At 42.1% G+C, this 18,923-nt stretch overlaps 1 protein-coding gene across 15 annotated transcripts in view; it reads right to left on the reverse strand.

The window, feature by feature from the left end:
* TOM1L1 (target of myb1 like 1 membrane trafficking protein) overlaps window positions 1-18,923 on the reverse strand; it is a 66,992-nt gene that overhangs the window by 29,130 nt on the left and 18,939 nt on the right. For 7 of the 15 annotated variants that reach the window (XR_015148389.1, XR_015148392.1, XR_015148390.1 and 4 more), the window contains 3 exons: window positions 18,183-18,308; window positions 17,100-17,192; window positions 15,886-16,002 (listed from right to left, as the gene is read on the reverse strand). The exons of 4 other annotated variants lie outside the window; for them this stretch is intronic. Coding sequence is in view for 5 of the 11 variants with exons in the window: in XM_086360939.1 (XP_086217065.1) it covers window positions 15,886-16,002; window positions 17,100-17,192; window positions 18,183-18,308 (336 nt within the window). In the remaining 6 variants the exon portion in view is untranslated. The remainder of the gene's footprint in view (window positions 1-15,885; window positions 16,003-17,099; window positions 17,193-18,182; window positions 18,309-18,923) is intronic. 4 more of the 15 variants (XR_015148391.1, XR_015148394.1, XM_086360941.1 and 1 more) reach the window with 1 other exon arrangement.

Below are 18,923 nucleotides of genomic sequence, written 5' to 3' on the forward strand. Positions count from 1 at the left end.
AAAAAATATTTATTTTTATTTATTTGGCTGCTCTGGGCCTTAGATGCCCTGTGGCACGTGGAATCTTTTTTTCCATTACAGCATGCCCACTCTGGGCTGTAGCATGGGGGATCGAGTCCCCCAAACAGGGACTGAGTCCCTTCCATCGCGAGCACAAAGTCTTAGCCGATGGACCACCAGAAAAGTCCCAACAACTACCTGATTTAAGACATCCAGTGGCACTGGGCAATCGGCCAGTGTGGGCCAAAACCTGCACACGTGCTGTCACAAGTGCTAAGTTAAAACCTTAGAATAAGCAGCTACAGAGAAAAAGCTTCTCTTTGCAGGAACATGGCAAAGAGGAGACGCCCCAGCTCTGTAGGGCGAACTCTAGCAGCCTGACTGCATTATCATCTCTCAGGCTCTCTGAGAATCCATGAGTCACTTCAAGTCCTTTTGCTCCGGCCTGATTAGTGACACTGGAAGTTCTCCACTCATGGAGGGAGGTGCTGGTTACTACAGAGCTCTTCTGAGGAAAGTCCCATGGAAGGGCGTCTTCCTCCTGGGGTGGTGGGAACCTCGGGAGGCTGACCCCACCTTCAGCGTTGGGCTGTGACTGTTCTCCCTCTTCTGGTCCTCTGGTGGTCTGTCTAGGTTCTCCTGTAATCCTTGGAATTTAGTTTTCAGACCATGGACTTTAAAAAGAAACACAGTGTGAGAGGTTTGAGTCAAGTTTTAGTTGGGCACCTCAGACAGCTCCGAGAAACTGTTTCAGAGATGCAGGGAAAGGACAGTATGTATGTGATTTTGGTAAAGGGGCAAGTGAAAAGAAAGTATGAGTCGCTCGGTCGTGTCTGACTCTCTGTGACTCCATGGACTGAAGCCCACCAGGCTCCTCTGTCCATGGGATTCCCCCGGCAAGAATACTGGAGTGGGGTGCCAGTCCCTTCTCAGGGGATCTTCCCGACTCAGCGACTGAACCCTGGTATCCTGCATCGCAGGCAGACTCTTTACCGAATGAGCCACAAGGAAGCAGCTGGTAAGGGGGAAGGACATGCAATGAAGCACGTACTCTTTGTAAGGTGAAGCTTCTGTGAGTCATGAGGAAGAGTCAGTCACCATGAAGGACTTTCCTGCTTCTCTAGATATGAGCAGATAAAAGAACTGGGCTCATAAAATTAGCTCCTGAGAATACCTAACTATCTAAAGAGTCGTCCTGCCAGTTTCCCGGGGCACAGCCTGCCTCATTTCTGCTTTCCGCCCTGAAATCCTTCAGCGGGTGTTGAAGGTCAGCAGCTACAGCAGCACATGAGTTAATCCTTGCAGAGATTGATGGCAAGTGCCCATGGCAAGTGCCAATTTGTAGTTGACAATATTTTGTCTGTTGTTTCAAAGAGGTTTGGGAAAGAGATGAACTATTATAACAAGTTAAAAGAAAAAAAAAAGATTGATTAGCTAGTTTGGGAGTTGAAAAACATAGTGTCTATTTCCCAACTCTCAGAGTGGACTTCAGACCCTATAATACTTCTGGACAGATGCACTCTGTACGCCCTGCATTGCTCTAGGGCCCTCAATGCCTCTCATCCGGCCCCCACCCCAACTCTGAGGAGCCCCCTCCCACAGGCTCCTGTGGAAGCCTCCCAGGGGCTTAGCAGGGGAAGGTAGGCAGGGAGCCAGTGATGTCTGGGGGCCCTGCTTCACTAATCTATACCGTTTACAGTTGTGAGAAAACCTCTGAAAAAGTACAAATTAAAAAAATTACTGTTTCTCCACAGTTTATCTTTGCCAGTTTCATTTTCAGATTCCTGAACCAAGATTCCTTTCCCCTACTTCCATAAATTGCATCATATTATTTTAGATCAACCATAGTGAGATAGGATATTACGAAACAAGAAATATACATTTGGTCTTCATCCCCAGTTCCTAACACAAAGCTTCTAAAACCCTTGGGATTTCCTGAGTAGTAAGTATGAGAGAAACGGCCTTTGTTATACTTAGTAACTCCCTTTCAACCAAGCAGGAGTTTATGCTAACGAGGTGATTCTTGGCGGACAGGGGAGGCAGCCTGAGAAACCAAACGGACCGGAATCACAGAGCTGAAACTTGCAAACCAACCCCACAACCTCCAGGACAGGAGGGGGCCGGGGCTGCCTTAATCACCAGCAGTCTGTGACTAAATAAATCCCGCCTCTGTAATGGAATCTCTATAAAACCCTGAACAACTGGGTTCAGAGAGCCTCTGGGTGGTGAACGTGTCTAAGTGCTCTGAGGATAGTGAACCCCAACTCCGCAGGGACAGAGCCCCTCTGTCCAGGACCTTCCAGACCGTTCCCTGCATGTATTCTTGGTCAATGAGAAAAATGCTGCCTGCCCCACCGTAAACAAAGGATGCTGCAGCTGTCGGCTTAGAAAGTGGTCACAACCTGGAAGCCGAGAGTTACGTTTCCTCTGGTGGGAATTTTGGGGACTTCAAGTCTGGGAGACAGCATCTCCAGTGACCCGGAGAACTGTTCCAGGAGGCGGGGTGAGGGTGAGGGAGGAGTCAGGTTATACAGAAGCTTGCAGCAAGAGCAGGTAGTCTCAACATCAAAAGATTACTGCGAACTAAGGAAACAAGGTATCTCAAGTTAAGGAATTTAGCGCTTTTCTATAAATGGGAAGAAGCAAGAGTCTGGGCTTACTGAAATGGTTCCTTTCATTTGCATCTCACTATCTGGGGCCAGCATACTGTGATTTTATTATCCACATCCTTAATTCCTTGCTCACCACAGGGAGCAAGGGCAGTTAGCATCAGCAGGGCTGTTGGATGGCAGGCAGTGTTCTTCCAGGGCTCAGAAATTCACATCTGGAGGGCCAGAATCCCAGATGGCTGTGACCTCCTTGTTCACTGATATAGCAGAAACAGTCCCTTTCACAGAGCCAGTGAGCCATCACGTTACAGCCTCCCTGACGTGAGCCCTGAGGGAACTAGGCTAGAAGCAGGATACCTGCTATCTAGCAGTCCGCCTCTGCAGCCACCCCCACCCCAGAGCAGGGGACGCTGGCCCCAGATAACCAGGAATAATTTCAGAGAGCCAGACTCCTACATCCTCCCATACATAGAAAAGCCCTACCTTTCTTAACCTGAGAAGCTTGGTTTTCTTAGTTAATCAATTACTTTATTGATGGCTATGCTGGGTCTTCGCTGTGCACGTGGCCTTTCTCTAACTGTTGTGTGCGGGCTTTTCGCTGCAGTATTTCTCTTACTGAGGCGCATGGCTCTATCACGTAGGCTCAGCCAGCAGCTGTGGCTCGCGGGCTCCATGCGGGCTCAGCAGCCGTGGAGCACAGGTTTAGCTGCTCCGCAGCACGTGGACTCTTTCCAGACCAGATTGAACCCGTGTCCCCTGCACTGGCAGGTGAATTCTTAACCCCTGGACTACCAGGGAAGCCCTGGTCTTCTTTAACTAACAGTAACCTTTTCATGTTCTTAGAGAAGGAAATGGCACCCCACTCCAGTATACTTGCCTGGAAAATCTCATGGACAGAGGAGCCTGGTGGGCTGCAGTCCATGGGGTCACAAAGAGTCGGGCACGACCGAGCAACTAACACACTTTGATGTTCTGGCTACCTGGTCTTTGTTACAAAAACTCTTACATATGTCTCCTCCCGGCTTCTTCCGAGTAGTACCTTAGAGCATGTGACAAGCTGTGTCTTGGGCCTCGGCCCTCAGTTTTGTCCATCAAATAAAACACAATTCTAAACATTTAGGTTGAACATTTTTCAGTTGACATCATTTGGCTGTTTGCCTGTATCCTCTGTAATGAACTGATAATAGTAAGTAAAGTGTCTCCCTGGATGCTGTGAACCATTCTAGCAAATTACTAAACCTGAGGAGGGGGACGCAGGGCTCCCAGTTTGATTTGTAGCCAAAATGGAGCAGAAGGGTGGGTAATCTGAGGACCCATGACTTGTGATCGGCATCTGAAGTGGGGACAGCTTTGTGGGACTAAGCTTTTTACCTGTGGAGTCTGTGATGTTTCTGGGTAGCTGGTGCTAGAATTACTTAATGTGAGGGAAGAAAATTCAGACCTAGTATCCAAAGTGTTGTGAGTAGAGAAACAATTTCCTTTTATGATGTTATTTAGATTACTAGAAAAAGTTCAAATACTTGTCAAAAGAATTTAAGAACAGCACCCCCCACACCAGATCTCTATGTGCTCCTACCAAAAAGCAAAGAGAGACAAATAAGTTGCACATTGAATAGGTTCCATAAACAAACTGACTGAGGGCCAGAACCATTCAACCTGAATTGGCCACGAGTGCATTCGAAGCTGGTTTACAGCCCAGTCTCTTTACGATTCAAGGCAACACACAGCCCTAAGCTCTGGCATCAAAACAGCAACCAACAAATCAGCATTATCCTAGCAAAATTCAACCAAACATCTGGACCCGAAGACTTGGACACAAAAAGGCATTTAGTACACTCCAGGATGGCAGCAAATAAAAGGGGATTCACACATTTGAACGGGATGTTTCAGTGGACATCTTACGAAAGGACTGTTAGCCACGGATGGATGAAAACATGAGAGAAAAATCCTATCACTACATTTCAAAGCGCTGAACGGCTGGGGAGACTGTATGCAACTAGGAATATTGCTGTGTCCCTTCTTAAAAAATATTATGTGCTACATACCCTTCTACTTTGATACCAAATTTTAAAAATTTTAGTGTAACATGCTAAATATTGTGAGTCACAAAATTTCTATCCGTAAACATCCTCAGTTGTGGATTTTTAAAAAGGGATTACTACATAGGAACTCTAATGATTAATTTTCTTTTTAACCTCCTCGTATCAGCTCAGTTGTGTCTGACTCTTTGCAAGCCCATGGACTGCAGCACGCCAGGCCTCCCTGTTCATCACCAACTCCTAGAGTTTACTCATGTCCATTGAGTCGGTGATGTCATCCAGTCATCTCAACCTCCGTCATCCCCTTCTCCTCCTGCCTACAATCTTTCCCAGCATCAGGGTCTTTTCTAATGAGTCAGTTCTTCACATCAGGTGGCCAGAGTATTGGAACTTCAGCTTCAGCATCAGTCCTTTCAATGAATATTCAGGAGTAATTTCCTTTAAGATGGACTGGTTGGATCTCCTTGCAGCCCAAGGGACTCTCAAGAGTCTTCTCCAACAACGCAGTTCAAAAGCATCAATTCTCCAGTGCTCAGCTTTCTTTATAGTCCAACTCTCACATCCATACATGACTACTGGGAAAACCATAGCTTTGACCAGCTGGACCTTTGTTGGCAAAGTAATGTCTCTGCTTTTTAACATGCTGTCTAGGTTGCTCGTAGCTTTTCTTCTAAGGAGCAAGCGTCTTTTAATTTCAGGACTGCAGTCACATCTGCAGTGATTTTGGAGCCAAGAAAATAAAGTCTGTCACTGTTTCCATTGTTTGCCCATCTATTTGCCATGAAGTGATGGGACCAGATGCCATAATCTTAGTTTTCTGAATGCTGAGTTTTAAGCCAACTTTTTCACTCTTCTCTTTCACTTTCTTTTTTTTTTTTTTATTCTTCCAATTTTATTTTATTTTTAAACTTTACATAATTGTATTAGTTTTGCCAAATATCAAAATGAATCCGCCACAGGTATACATGTGTTCCCCATCCCGAACCCTCCTCCCTCCTCCCTCCCCATACCATCCCTCTGGGCCGTCCCAGTGCACCAGCCCCAAGCATCCAGCATCATGCATCGAACCTGGACTGGCAACTCGTTTTCTACATGATATTTTACATGTTTCATTGCCATTCTCCCAAATCTTCCCACCCTCTCCCTCTCCCACAGAGTCCATAAGACTGTTCTATACATCAGTGTCTCTTTTGCTGTCTCGTACACCGGGTTATTGTTACCATCTTTCTAAATTCCATATATATGCGTTAGTATACTGTATTTATGTTTTTCCTTCTGGCTTACTTCACTCTGTATAATAGGCTCCAGTTTCATCCACCTCATTAGAACTGATTCAAATGTATTCTTTTTAATGGCTGAGTAATACTCCATTGTGTATATGTACCACAGCTTTCTTATCCATTCATCTGCTGATATACAAAAAACCTCGAATAGCCAAAGCGATCTTGAGAAAGAAGAATGGAACTGGAGGAATCAACCTACCTGACTTCAGGCTCTACTACAAAGCCACAGTTATCAAGACAGTATGGTACTGGCACAAAGACAGAAATATTGATCAATGGAATAAAATAGAAAGCCCAGAGATAAATCCACGCACATATAGACACCTTATCTTCGACAAAGGAGGCAAGAATATACAATGGATTAAAGACAATCTCTTTAACAAGTGGTGCTGGGAAATCTGGTCAACCACTTGTAAAAGAATGAAACTGGACCACTTTCTAACACCATACACAAAAATAAACTCAAAATGGATTAAAGATCTAAACGTAAGACCAGAAACTATAAAACTCCTAGAGGAGAACATAGGCAAAACACTCTCCGACATACATCACAGCAGGATCCTCTATGACCCACCTCCCAGAATATTGGAAATAAAAGCAAAAATAAACAAATGGGACCTAATTAACCTTAAAAGCTTCTGCACATCAAAGGAAACTATTAGCAAGGTGAAAAGACAGCCTTCAGAATGGGAGAAAATAATAGCAAATGAAGCAACTGACAAACAACTAATCTCAAAAATATACAAGCAACTCCTACAGTTCAACTCCAGAAAAATAAACGACCCAATCAAAAAATGGGCCAAAGAACTAAATAGACATTTCTCCAAAAAAGACATACAGATGGCTAACAAACACATGAAAAGATGCTCAACATCACTCATTATCAGAGAAATGCAAATCAAAACCACTATGAGGTACCATTTCACACCAGTCAAAATGGCTGCGATCCAAAAGTCTACAAATAATAAATGCTGGAGAGGGTGTGGAGAAAAGGGAACCCTCCTACACTGTTGGTGGGAATGCAAACTAGTACAGCCACTATGGAGAACAGTGTGGAGATTCCTTAAAAAACTGGAAATAGAACTGCCTTATGATCCAGCAACCCCACTGCTAGGCATACACACTGAGGAAACCAGAAGGGAAAGAGACACGTGTACCCCAATGTTCATCTCTTTCACTTTCAACAAGAGGCTCTTTAGTTCCTCTTTGCTTTCTGCCATTAGGGTGGTATCATTTGCATGTCTGGGGTTATTGATATGTCTCCTGGCAACCTTGATTCCAGCTTGTGCTTCATCCAGCCCAGCATTTTGCATGATATATTTTGCACATAAGTTAAATAAGCAGGGTGGCAATGTACAGCCTTGATGTACTCCTTTCCCAATTTGGAACTAGTCTGTTGTTCCACGTCTAGTTTTAACTGTTGCTTTTTGACCTGCACGCAGATTTCTCAGGAGGCAGGTAAGGTGGTCTGGTATTCCCGTCTCTTTCAGAATTTTCCAGAGTTTATTGTGATCCACACAGTCAAAGGCTTTGGCATAGTCAATAAAGCAGAAGTAGATGTTTTTCTCAAACTCTCTTGCTTTTTTGATGATCCAACAGATGTTGGCAGTTTGATCCCTGGTTCCTCATGAATCTCCTCATACATAGGATTTACATAGATAGAAACTAAGTCCAATGATAAATGACTTGCCCATGACTAAGAACCCCAAAAATCATTACCAAAATGATGTAATATTCTTAAGTAAAATATCTTAAAAATAATACACTTAAAGCCACTGATCCAAAATATTGATTGTTTTTCAATGTATATTACACTGTGATGTTCTATAGGATATTAAGAGATATTTAGTAAATGGATAGTCTTTGGTCAATAAGTCTGTAAATATCAGGTTAAACAAAGACTCTTTAAACAGATGAACAAAAAAATACTCAACAGGGTATTCACCCTGGTAGTCCAGTGGTTAAGAATCCACTTTACCATCCAAGTGACTTGGATTCAACCCCAAGTGGTAGAATTAAGATCCCGCATTCCCCAGAGCAACTCAGCCATGTGCCACAATGACCGAAGCCCACTTGCCCCGAGCCAGGGCAGCACGACCAGAGCCCATGTGACACCAGCACAGAGCTGGCGCTCCAGAGCCCGTGTGATGCCAGCACATAGCTGGTGCTCCAGAGCCCATGGGCCACAACTGTGGAGTTCTTGTACTGCAATGAAGATCCTGCAGGCCACAACTAAAACCTGGCCCGGCCACATAAACAAACTTGGTAATTAGTTCAAAACCACTCAACAAAACATTAGCCAAATCTAGCAACAGAAAAAGAATCATACACCATGATCAAGTCAGATTCACCCCAGCGTCACAAGGATGGTTCAACAAATGCAAAATCAACGTGATACACATCAACATAAGTTAAGACAAAAACCACATGATTGTCTTAGTAGATGCAGAAAAAGCATTTGATAATTCAACATCCATTCATAATAAAACTCTTATCAAAGTGTGTAGAGAAGGAATATATCTCAACATTTCAAAAGCCATTTATGACAAATCCATAGCCAACATGATACTAAATGGTGAAAAGTGGGAAACCTTCCCAGTCTCACCACTGCTTCAACACAGTATTGGAAGTCAGAGTCAAAGCAATTAAGACACACACAAAAAAGAAATAAAATATATCCAAATTGGAAGGGAAGAGGTAAAACTGCCAGTATATATGCAGATGACATGATACTCCATATAGAAAACCCTAAAGATTCAAGAGATAAACTATTAAAACTGATAAATGAATTTAGCAAGGTGAGCTGCTGCTGCTGCTGCTGCTGCTGCTGCTGCTGCTGCTGCTAAGTCACGTCAGTTGTCTCTCACTCTGTACGACCCCACAGACGGCAGCCCACCAGGCTCCACCATCCCTGGGATTCTCCAGGAAAGAACGCTGGAGTGGGTTGCCATTTCCTTCTCCAATGCATGAAAGTGAAAAGTGAAAGTGAAGTCGCTCAGCCGTGTCTGACTCTTAGCGACCCCATGGACTGCAGCCCACCAGGCTCCTCCATCCATGGGATTTTCCAGGCAAGAGTACTAGAGTGGGTCACCAGTGCCTTGTCTGAGCAAGGTAAGCAGGATACATTATTAATACATGGAAATGTGTTGTGTTTCTTTATACTAACAAATGAAATATCAGAAAGTAAAAAACAACAATTAAAAAAAAAACATTTAAAGTCTCATCAAAAAAAAAAAAAAAAACCTAGGAATAACCCTAACAAACATGATAAAACTGAAGATAAAGAAAACTGTAGATGATTCAAGGAAATGGAAACATATCTGATGCTCTTGGATTAGAAGAACTAATACAGTTAAAATGGCCATAATACTCAATGCAATCCACAGATTTAAGGCTATCCCTATCAAATCACCCATTACTTTTCACAAAATTAGAATAATCCTAAAATTTACATTGAACCATAAAAGACACAGAATTGCCAAAGTAATCCTGAGGAAAAAGAACAAAGCTGGAGGCATACCCTGGGCAGACTTCAAACAATACTGCAGAACTACAGTAATCAAAACAGTGTGTCACTGGCACAAAAAACAGACTTCTAGATCAATGGAACAGAACAGAGTCCAGCAATAAACCCATGGTCACACCTACAGCTTTGTAGCTCACACTACACCTACGGTCGGGTAACCTTTGACAAAGGAGATAAGAATAGACAGTCTCTTTGGCCAGTGGTACTGGAAAAGTTGGACAGTCACACATAAGCTGATGAAGTTAGAACATACCCTCATACCATAAACAAAAATAAGCTCAAAATGTCTTAAAAACTTAAACATAAGACATAACACCATAAAGCTCCTAGAAGAGAACATAAGCAAAACATTCTCTGATGTAAACTGTAGCAGTGTTTTCTTAGGTCAGTCTCCCAAGGCAACTGAAATAAAAGCAAAAAAAAACAAATGATATCTAATCAAACTTATTAGTTTTTGCACAGACAAGGAAACCACAGTTCAGTTCAGTCGCTCAGTTGTGTCCGACTCTTTGTGACCCCATGGACTACAGCACGCTAGGCCTCCCTGTCCATCATCAATTCCCAAAACCTGCACAAACTCATGTACATCGAGTCGGTAATGCCATCCAACCATCTCATCCTCTGTCGTCCCCTACCGCAAACAATACAAAAAGAAAACCTACAGACTAGGAGAAAATATTTGCAAATGATGTGATCCACAAGGGCTTAATTTCAAAAACGTATAATAATATACTGAGTTCATACAACTCAATAACAACAACAACAAAAAATGAACATCTCAATCAAAAGACACACATCTGGCCAAGAGGCACACAAAAAGATGTTCAACATCACTATTTATTAGAGAAACGCAAAGCAAAATAGCAACGAGGTCTCATCTCACACTGGTCAGAATGGCCATCACCAAAAGTCTACAAATAATAAATGCTGAAGAGGGTGTGAAGGGAATGTAAATTTGATGGGAATGTAAGCTGGCACAGCCACTACGGAAAACAGTATGGAGGTTCCTTAAGAAACTAAAAATAGAGTAACCATATGACCCAGCAATCCCTCTCCTGGGCATATAAAGAAAAGATGAGAGCTCTAATTCAAAAAGAAATGCAGACACAATATTCACAGCAGCACTATTTATAACACCCAAGACCAACGTAAGTGTCCATCAGCAGATGAATGGATAAAGAAGATGCTCCCAAGCTGTGGCTTTAAACCCTCTATGCACCAGAGGGATACCACAAATTCAAACCCATTGATGGTGGGTGGGAGTGGCAGGGGCCCCTTGGGGGTCTATCTGACTCTCCTGTGCTCTCTGCAGGTAGGATTGCATAGATATAGCTTGAGAAATGACCTGTTCTTTTTTCTTTACCTACTGGCCACAGTACGGTGACCCCTGGATTAGAATAAACAATCCAGGACACTTGAGACTGCCCACAATGAGTACACCACAGAACTCAGAAGGAAATGAAAGATGCTCTGTGACTACAGACCAGGGAAGCCACAAGAAGATGGGAGTAGGCGCAGCTAACAAACAACTAAGGCACGACGACCCCTACCCATGTCTCTCTCCCCACAGGGGACAAGACAGAGAGGCAGGACTATCTGTGTCCAAGTGGGAGCAATGCTTGGGACAGAGACAACGGACACCGTTTGCAGATGCTGGTAGCATCCAGAAAAAATAGGAACATCAAGGAGATCAAACCAGCCAATCTTAAGGGAAATCAACTTTGAATATTTGTTGGAAGGACTGATGCTGAAGTTGAAACTCCAGTATTTTGGTCATCTGATGCCAACAGCTGACTCCCTAGCAAAGTACCTGATGCTGGGAAAGACTGACAGCAGAAGAAGAAGAGGGCATCAGAGGATAAGATGGCTGGATGGCATCACCGAGGCAATGGACATGAACATGGGCAAACTTAGGGAGATGGTGAGGGACAGAGAGGCCTTAAGTGCTGCAGTCCATGGTGTCGCAAAGACACAACTGGGTGACTGCACAACATATAACTCAGAAACTACCTCCCAATACATCCCACCCAGAATCACCCCATGCTAATGATGCCATTATTGTTGCTTAGTCATTAAGTCACGTCCAACTCTTTGTGATCTCATGGACTGTAGCCCACCAGGACCCTCTGGTCTATGGGATTTCCCAGCCAAGAATACTGGAGTGGGCTGCCATTTCCTTCTCCAGGGGATCTTCCGCACCCAGGGATCAAACCCGAGTCCCCAATACTGGCAGGCGGATTCTCTACCACTGAGCCACCAGGAAGTCCCATGTCAAAGCTACATAGTCTGGGAACTGCAGCAAATGCAGAAATATGCAGACACAGTGCCAAGCACAAGATGCAGCAACGGTGTCTTCCCTCAGCATGAGCAAGCTGGGTCACAGAGAATGCAGACCAGCTGTCAGAGGTCTCACACACAAAATGAGCTAAAGAGACTTCCCGGGCGGTCCAATGGTTAAGGACCTGCCTGCCAGTGCAGGCAACACAGCCTGATCACTGGTCCTGGAAGACCCCACATGCTGCAGGGCAACTGGGCCCACGTGCCACAACCACTGAGCACACACGCCTGGAACCAGTGCTGCACGACAAGAGAAGCCACCACAGTGAGAAGCCCGTGTGCGGCAGTGAGGATCCGGTACAGCCAAAAATGAGTTAATTACTTTTAAAAAATGAGCTGACTATCACTAATCTGTCCAGATATTTGAGAAATACAATGAAAGAGGTGATGAACAAGAGAACTTGCACCCAACGAAAGAGAATCCACAGAGCAAATGGAAAAGCACCTTTACAAATTATTATCCTTAAAGATAAAAGGGGAAAGCTCATCTATGAAAGAACTACTATAATGAAATACATTTTTAAAATAAAAAAATTGTTGAAATAACAAATGGTGCTGGGAAAACTGGACAGCCAGTTTATGTCAAAAATGAAATTAGATCATCCGTTAAGCCCATATACAAAAACAAGCTCAAAATGAATTAAACATGTAAATGTTGGACTGGTCACTTTACAACTCTTAGAAGAAAACATAGGCTGAATATTCCCTGACATATATCACGGCAACATCTTTTTAAATCCATCTCTCCTAGAATAATGGAATAAAAGCAAAAATAAACAAATGGGACCTATTTATGCTCAAAATTTTTGCATGGAAAAGGAAGCAATAAACAAAACAAAAAGACAACCTACATATTGGGAGAAAGTATTTGCAAATGATGTGACTGATAAGGGATTAGTCTCCAAAATTTACAAACAGCTTTTGACACTTATAGCATCAAAACAAACAACCCACTCAAAAAATGGGCCGAACATCTGAATAGATATTTCTCTAAAGAGTATATACAGATGGCCAATAGACACATGAAAAGATATTCAAAATCAAAAGATATTAGAGAAATGCAAATCAAAACTACAATGAGATTATCACCTCACACCAACAGAATGGCTATCATAAAAAAATCAACAAACAACAAATGCTGGAGAGGGTGTGGAGAGAAAAGGAACCCTCCTGCACTAGAAAAAAATCTATGACCAACGTAGACAGCATACTAAAAAGCAGAGACATTACTTTGCCGACAAAGGTCTGTATAGTCAAAGCTATGGTTTTTCCTGTAGTCATGTATGGATGTGAGAGTTGTACCATAAAGAAAGCTGAGCACTGAAGAACTGATGCTTTTGAACTGTGGTGTTGGAGAGGACTCTTGAGAGTCCCTTGGACAGCAAGGAGATCCAACCAGTCCATCCTAATGGAGATCAGTCCTGAATACTCATTGGAAGGACTGATGTTGAAGCTGATACTTTGGCCAACTCATGTGAAGAGACAACTCATTAGAAAAAACCCTGACGGTGGAAAAGATTGAGCACAGGAGGAAAACGGGATGACACAGTATGAGATGGTTAGATGGCATTACTGACTCAATGGACATGAGTTTGAGCAAGCTCTGGGAGATGGAGCTCCCAGAAGGAAAGGGAAGTCTGGCATGCTGCAGTCCACATGGGGCCACAAAGAGTTGGACACGACTGAGACTGAACAGCAACAACAACAACACAGCCACTCTGGAGAACAGTATGGAGGTTCCTTAAAAAACTAAAAATAGAGCTACTGTATGACCCTACAATCCTACTCCTGGGCATATACCCAGAGAAAAACATGGCCGCAAAAGAGACATGCAACCAGTGTTCATTGCAGCACTGTTTACAATAGCCAAGACATGGAAATAACCTAAATGTCCACTGAGAGACAAATGGATAAAGAAAATGTGGTGTACACAATGGAATATTAACAGCCATTAAAAAGAATGAAATACAGCCATTTGCAGCAACATGGAAGGACCTAGACAATGTTATACTGACTGCAGTCAGTCAGACAGACAAGGAGAAATATCATATAACATCCATTATATGTGCAATCTAAAAAGAAATGATATAAATGAACTTACTTATAGAACAGAAAGACACAAACATAGAAAACAAACTCATGGTTGACTTACAAAACAGAAAGAGACTCACAAACAGAAAATGAACCCGTGGTGGCTGGGGGGAAGGCTTAGGTAAGTACTTTGGGAAGGTCATGTACACACTGCTATATTTAAAATAAATAACCAAAAAAGACCTACTGTATAACACAGGGAACTCTGCTGAATGTTATATGCCAGACTGGATGGAGGGGTATCTGGGGGAGAATGAATACATACATACGTATGGCTGAGTCCCTTCACTGTTTACCTGAAATTATCACAACATTTTTAATTGGCTATACCCCAATACAAAATGTTTTTGGTGTTAAAAAAATAAATAAAAATAAAAATTAAAAAACTATTGAAATAAAACGTTCATTAGCAGGGCTGAATAGACAAACCGATATTCAAGTTTAAAAGAAATAATACGTGAACTGGAGAAGCTTTGCTAGACCTACAGCACAAAAGAAGGAAGAATCAAAATGTATAAAAGAGATGGGATAAGAAAAATATAACTGAAAGTCTCATCATCTAAACGATGTTCCATACAAAGAGAATAGAAAGAATACTAGAAAAGAAATATCTGAAGTAAGAGCTGAGAATTCCCGGAACTAAAATAAACATAAGTTGACAGTGCAAAAGGCCTATCAAGTGCTAAGCAGGTTAAAGTTACGGGAAATACACATATGCACACACACCCCTGTACACAGTATAGTGAAATTTCAGAAGCATTAGAGAGAAGTCACAAATACAACCAGAGAAAACAGATTATAAAACAAAGGTGCAATAATCCATAATATACTTCTCAACAGCACCACTGGGGACAAGAATAATGAAGCAAGCACTATCTTTGAAGTACTTATGGAAAATAATTCTGTATTAACCCCTTTTATCTGTTGAAGGATAGTAACTATTTGTAGAGAAAACTGCGAGCCTTTACACAGCAGCCAAAAGACATCTTTGGACATGTAAACCCTCAAGGTTTACCACTAGTAACGATTTAAGGAAACAGCAGTTAAATATAAGTGGTAATGTTGAAAAAGGGCATTTTTACCATTTACTATTTCCCAAACAAGCGATAATCAAGAAAAATTTCACTTACTAACAATCAAAGGACTTAAAGGAAAAATAACAACAACATGAGACTTGGGGAGTGGGGATCAGAGAAAAGCAAAAATATGTCAAGTTCCATAACTTTTGGGGGAAGAAAAAGATTTAGAAACTGATTTTTTTCCTCTGCTTCTAAAATTATGTTAGAAGTGTGTGCTAAAATTTAAAATAGATAATTAGAACAAACCTATTAGAGGGAAGAAATGGTCTGGATGTAGAGACACAGAAAAGGGTCTGGGAGGGCCCCCATCGCAGTCAGAATGAACAGCTGGTGGTCCTTCGCATGCTCACACAGGTCCAAATGCACCGTCTACTCGCTTGGTCCCAGCCTCAGCAATGCCTCTCTCTGAACTTTTCCAGAAACCCTCCCCTTTCTCTGTGCCCCCCACTCTGGAACCTACAGTATGATAAAATACATTTCTATTAGAGCAGAAATTCTATAACACTTGATTTTACAAAACACTCTTGCTTACTAGTCCCAAGTCCCTTAAGGACTAGGGACAGCCTCCTCATTCTACATCCTTTACTGCACTGTAGTTACTCATTATGTTTGTTGAATAGATAGATACAGAGGCAACATTACACATTTAAAACAATTACAGACTAACTGAAATTGTATATGGCAAGGCTATCGATGATTAATGATGTTAAATTATTTATTGCAAGAGGGTAAATACCACATCTAACTTACTACTGCATTTCTGATAAAAGTCATCCGTGCATCTTCCTGTTAAGTTTAAAAAAATCAAGGAAAGACGCGGGGGGATGGACTAGTCAATGTGAGGGTGTCTTCCATCTCACAGGCTCAAAGTTTAGAGAATAAGAGACACTGCTACCGACCATCCCTGAAATCATACTACACCTGCAGAAGCTCTATGTCTTCATGGTTCTCAGAGCCAGGAATATTCTCCATCAGTATGGCAGACATTACTCTCACATTCATTTTCACCATATCCAATTCACTGTGTAGTTTTCCAATCTGTAGACGGCAACACAATAACCAGGAAGTGAGACATAGAGAACAACTCTGCTTCCTGCTCGCAGAGAAAACGCTTCTGTAAAATTGAGTACTTTCAAATTTATATAAATGTACATATAATTATTTTACAGGTGTATAATCTGTCACCTTTTAAAAGGTCTTGAGAGCTCTTGCATTACATTTAAAAACATGCTCTAGGAAAGTTGATGAAGGGGAAAAGTCAGATTAGAACCAAGATGGAGAAAAGAGAAGATGATCATACCAGGAACCTGGACAAAACTGCAAATGTGAGTCTGGATTTCCGGGAAACCAATGGGGGAGGAAAAAAAAATGAATGTTTTATAGTCCCATTGTATTAAAGAAGGAAGAATCAAAACAGTTTTTTTTTTTTCCTTCCTGGATTAAATTCCAAGAGGAATTAATCACATGGACTACTACATAATACCAAATAATAATAATACAAGGTCTTTTTTTTTTTAAACTTTGGCCACACTGGGGCTTCTTGTGGTGTACGGGCTTAGTTGTCCTGTGGCAGGTGTGATCTCAGTTCTCCAAGCAGGGGTTGAACCTGTGTCCCCTGCATTGGAAGGCAGATTCTTAACCACTGGACCGCCAGGGAAGTCCCTACAAAGTCTTAAATGATAGTTCCCTTATAGCAGGATAGAAATGAGCTTCATTTAATAATTGCTTGTCTAAACCTTTGATAAACAGATAATAGACAAAGCAGTAAATGTAATTTGATTGGCACAATTAATATCAGTAATAAGACTACCATTCACTGAGCTGTCTGAAATGGCATATGGGCAGTCTTATCAGGGGCAACAGGATCAGCTGCTTATATAAACTCCAGGTACAGCCAAGCCTCCACAAAGCCACATAAGCCACTAGACAAGCACAATTGTTAAAGCTCAGGCTTTCAGAATCAGGCAGAATTCATAGGATTAATTCCACTTAGAGCTGAACCATCATACACATACACTTCAGTCCCCTTCTCTGTAAAATGAGGCTAAAAGATACCTCCACCTTATGATAACATTGCTAAGAATAAACAAACTGCAAAAAAAGTCATGAATAAATACAATCATTGCTATTGTTACCTGTTCTGGGACCAATGTAATAGTGGAGATCTTGGGAACTATAGAAGGAAGAGCTGGTGCAGAAGGAACAGACGGTGGTGGATTCAGGGACATCTATGAAAAATGGAAATATTATTATTTGAATTAACTTGGCCACTGCAAGCCCATTTTTCCATTCAGATGACTCACTCACTAGGGCGAGTTAGCCCTCAGGACAAAGCCTTCACAAAGGTCAGACTGTGGTATACACATGAATTGCTTTTTCTACCAAGGCAGGACTCACCAATCTACAGAAGGGAAGAACTACTATTTTTACATTATGGAAAGAACCACTGTGTTTATGTTATGTTTTTACATTACATTACAGGAAGCCAAGAGTTGACTTATAGTCAGTCTCTCAAAGTGTTATAAGTTCAAAACCTGAAAAGTTATTTACAGACTTGAGAGTGAATACATGTGAACATAAAGAGACTCTTCTATGGGCACAGTATTAATAAACAAATTTATTACATGACTACTAACAGAGACCCTTGCCGGTCTAGCACCAATCTTTTCTTTTGAAAACTGCCCCTACTCTGCTCTACCTAAACGATTTCTATATGAAGCCATCACATTCTTGTAAGACCTCACTTAACTTGTGCAGAAATGGAAAACTGACCCATGTTGATTCAATGAGTCCTTTCTCTGCGATTGTGAGCTTTGAATCTGAAAAAGCTAAGGCTGCAACATGAAAATGTGGGAGCTATGTTGTCTACCATTAGCGCCACCCGGGGAGCCCTGTGCAGAGTCAGACGGAAGTGACTTAGCAGGCACATGCATAGCAGGCCTGGCGTGTTATCTACCACATAGAGAAAACTGGTCTGTGAGGAGAGAACGAGCTGATTGTCAAAGGGGAGCAGACAAGTAACGAGGCGTTTGAATCTTGGTTCTCTGGTGTTCCAAAGATCCAGTTAACACCAGCCTTCTTGTGGCCTGGTTATTCTATGAAATCACAGATTCATCTTTTGGCTTAAGCTAGGTGGAGCTAGAGTCGTTCCTTTCAATGAAAAAAGACCCAAGCCCTTCACTGTCTTTCTCTACACAGGTCAAAAAAGGGCCTCCTACCTCTTGTCTGGCTGTTTCAGTCTCTGCATCTGATGAAGGAAACTGAACCCCTTTCTTAAGGAGGTCCAGGTACACATCTTTCACTTCACTGACATCCACGCCTCCTGGGAAACCCTGCGACCATGTCTGAATTCAAGAGACGGAAAGTTTCAGAGAGCAAAGAGCAGCGAAACAAAACACAATTCTGAAAGTGACCACCAAAAAATCAGAGACTGACAATTACGAAGCTTCCTCAGAAAGAGAAAGCTACTTTTGAATGCCATACACAAAATGTACAGTTTTTGCAGGTTTTTTTTTTTTTTGGGGGGGGGGGCGGTTACTTGTTTTTGGCTGTGTCACACAGCAGGTGGTATCTGGGATCCTAGCTCCCTAACCAGGGACTGAAGCCGTGCCCTCGGCAGTGCAGATGCTGGAAGCACATTACCTTAACCACTGGGCCACCAGGAAAGTCCAAAACGTCCATTTTTAGAGATTAGAATAATGTAAAACATTTTTAATCATCAGACTGCCATGCCTCAACAATTTAGTGAAACTCTACAATAGATACTATTGTTTTTTGCTGTACTAAATCTAAAATTAATAGACTCTAAAACAGCATCTGTAGATCTTTTGCCAAATAACTCTGCAGGCAGTGAGTTACTGACCAGAGAAGATAGTTTCCATATCTGCAAAATAAATGTATACATCACTATCTCTTCTGTCTGACCCGGATAAAACAGAAACTGAGAGACAAGTATGGAA

The sequence above is a fragment of the Bos grunniens genome, chromosome 19 (assembly GCF_055505025.1).
Source record: "Bos grunniens cultivar Pamir isolate PY7600 chromosome 19, Bosgru_T2T1.0, whole genome shotgun sequence".
NCBI classification, from domain to species: domain Eukaryota; kingdom Metazoa; phylum Chordata; class Mammalia; order Artiodactyla; family Bovidae; genus Bos; species Bos grunniens.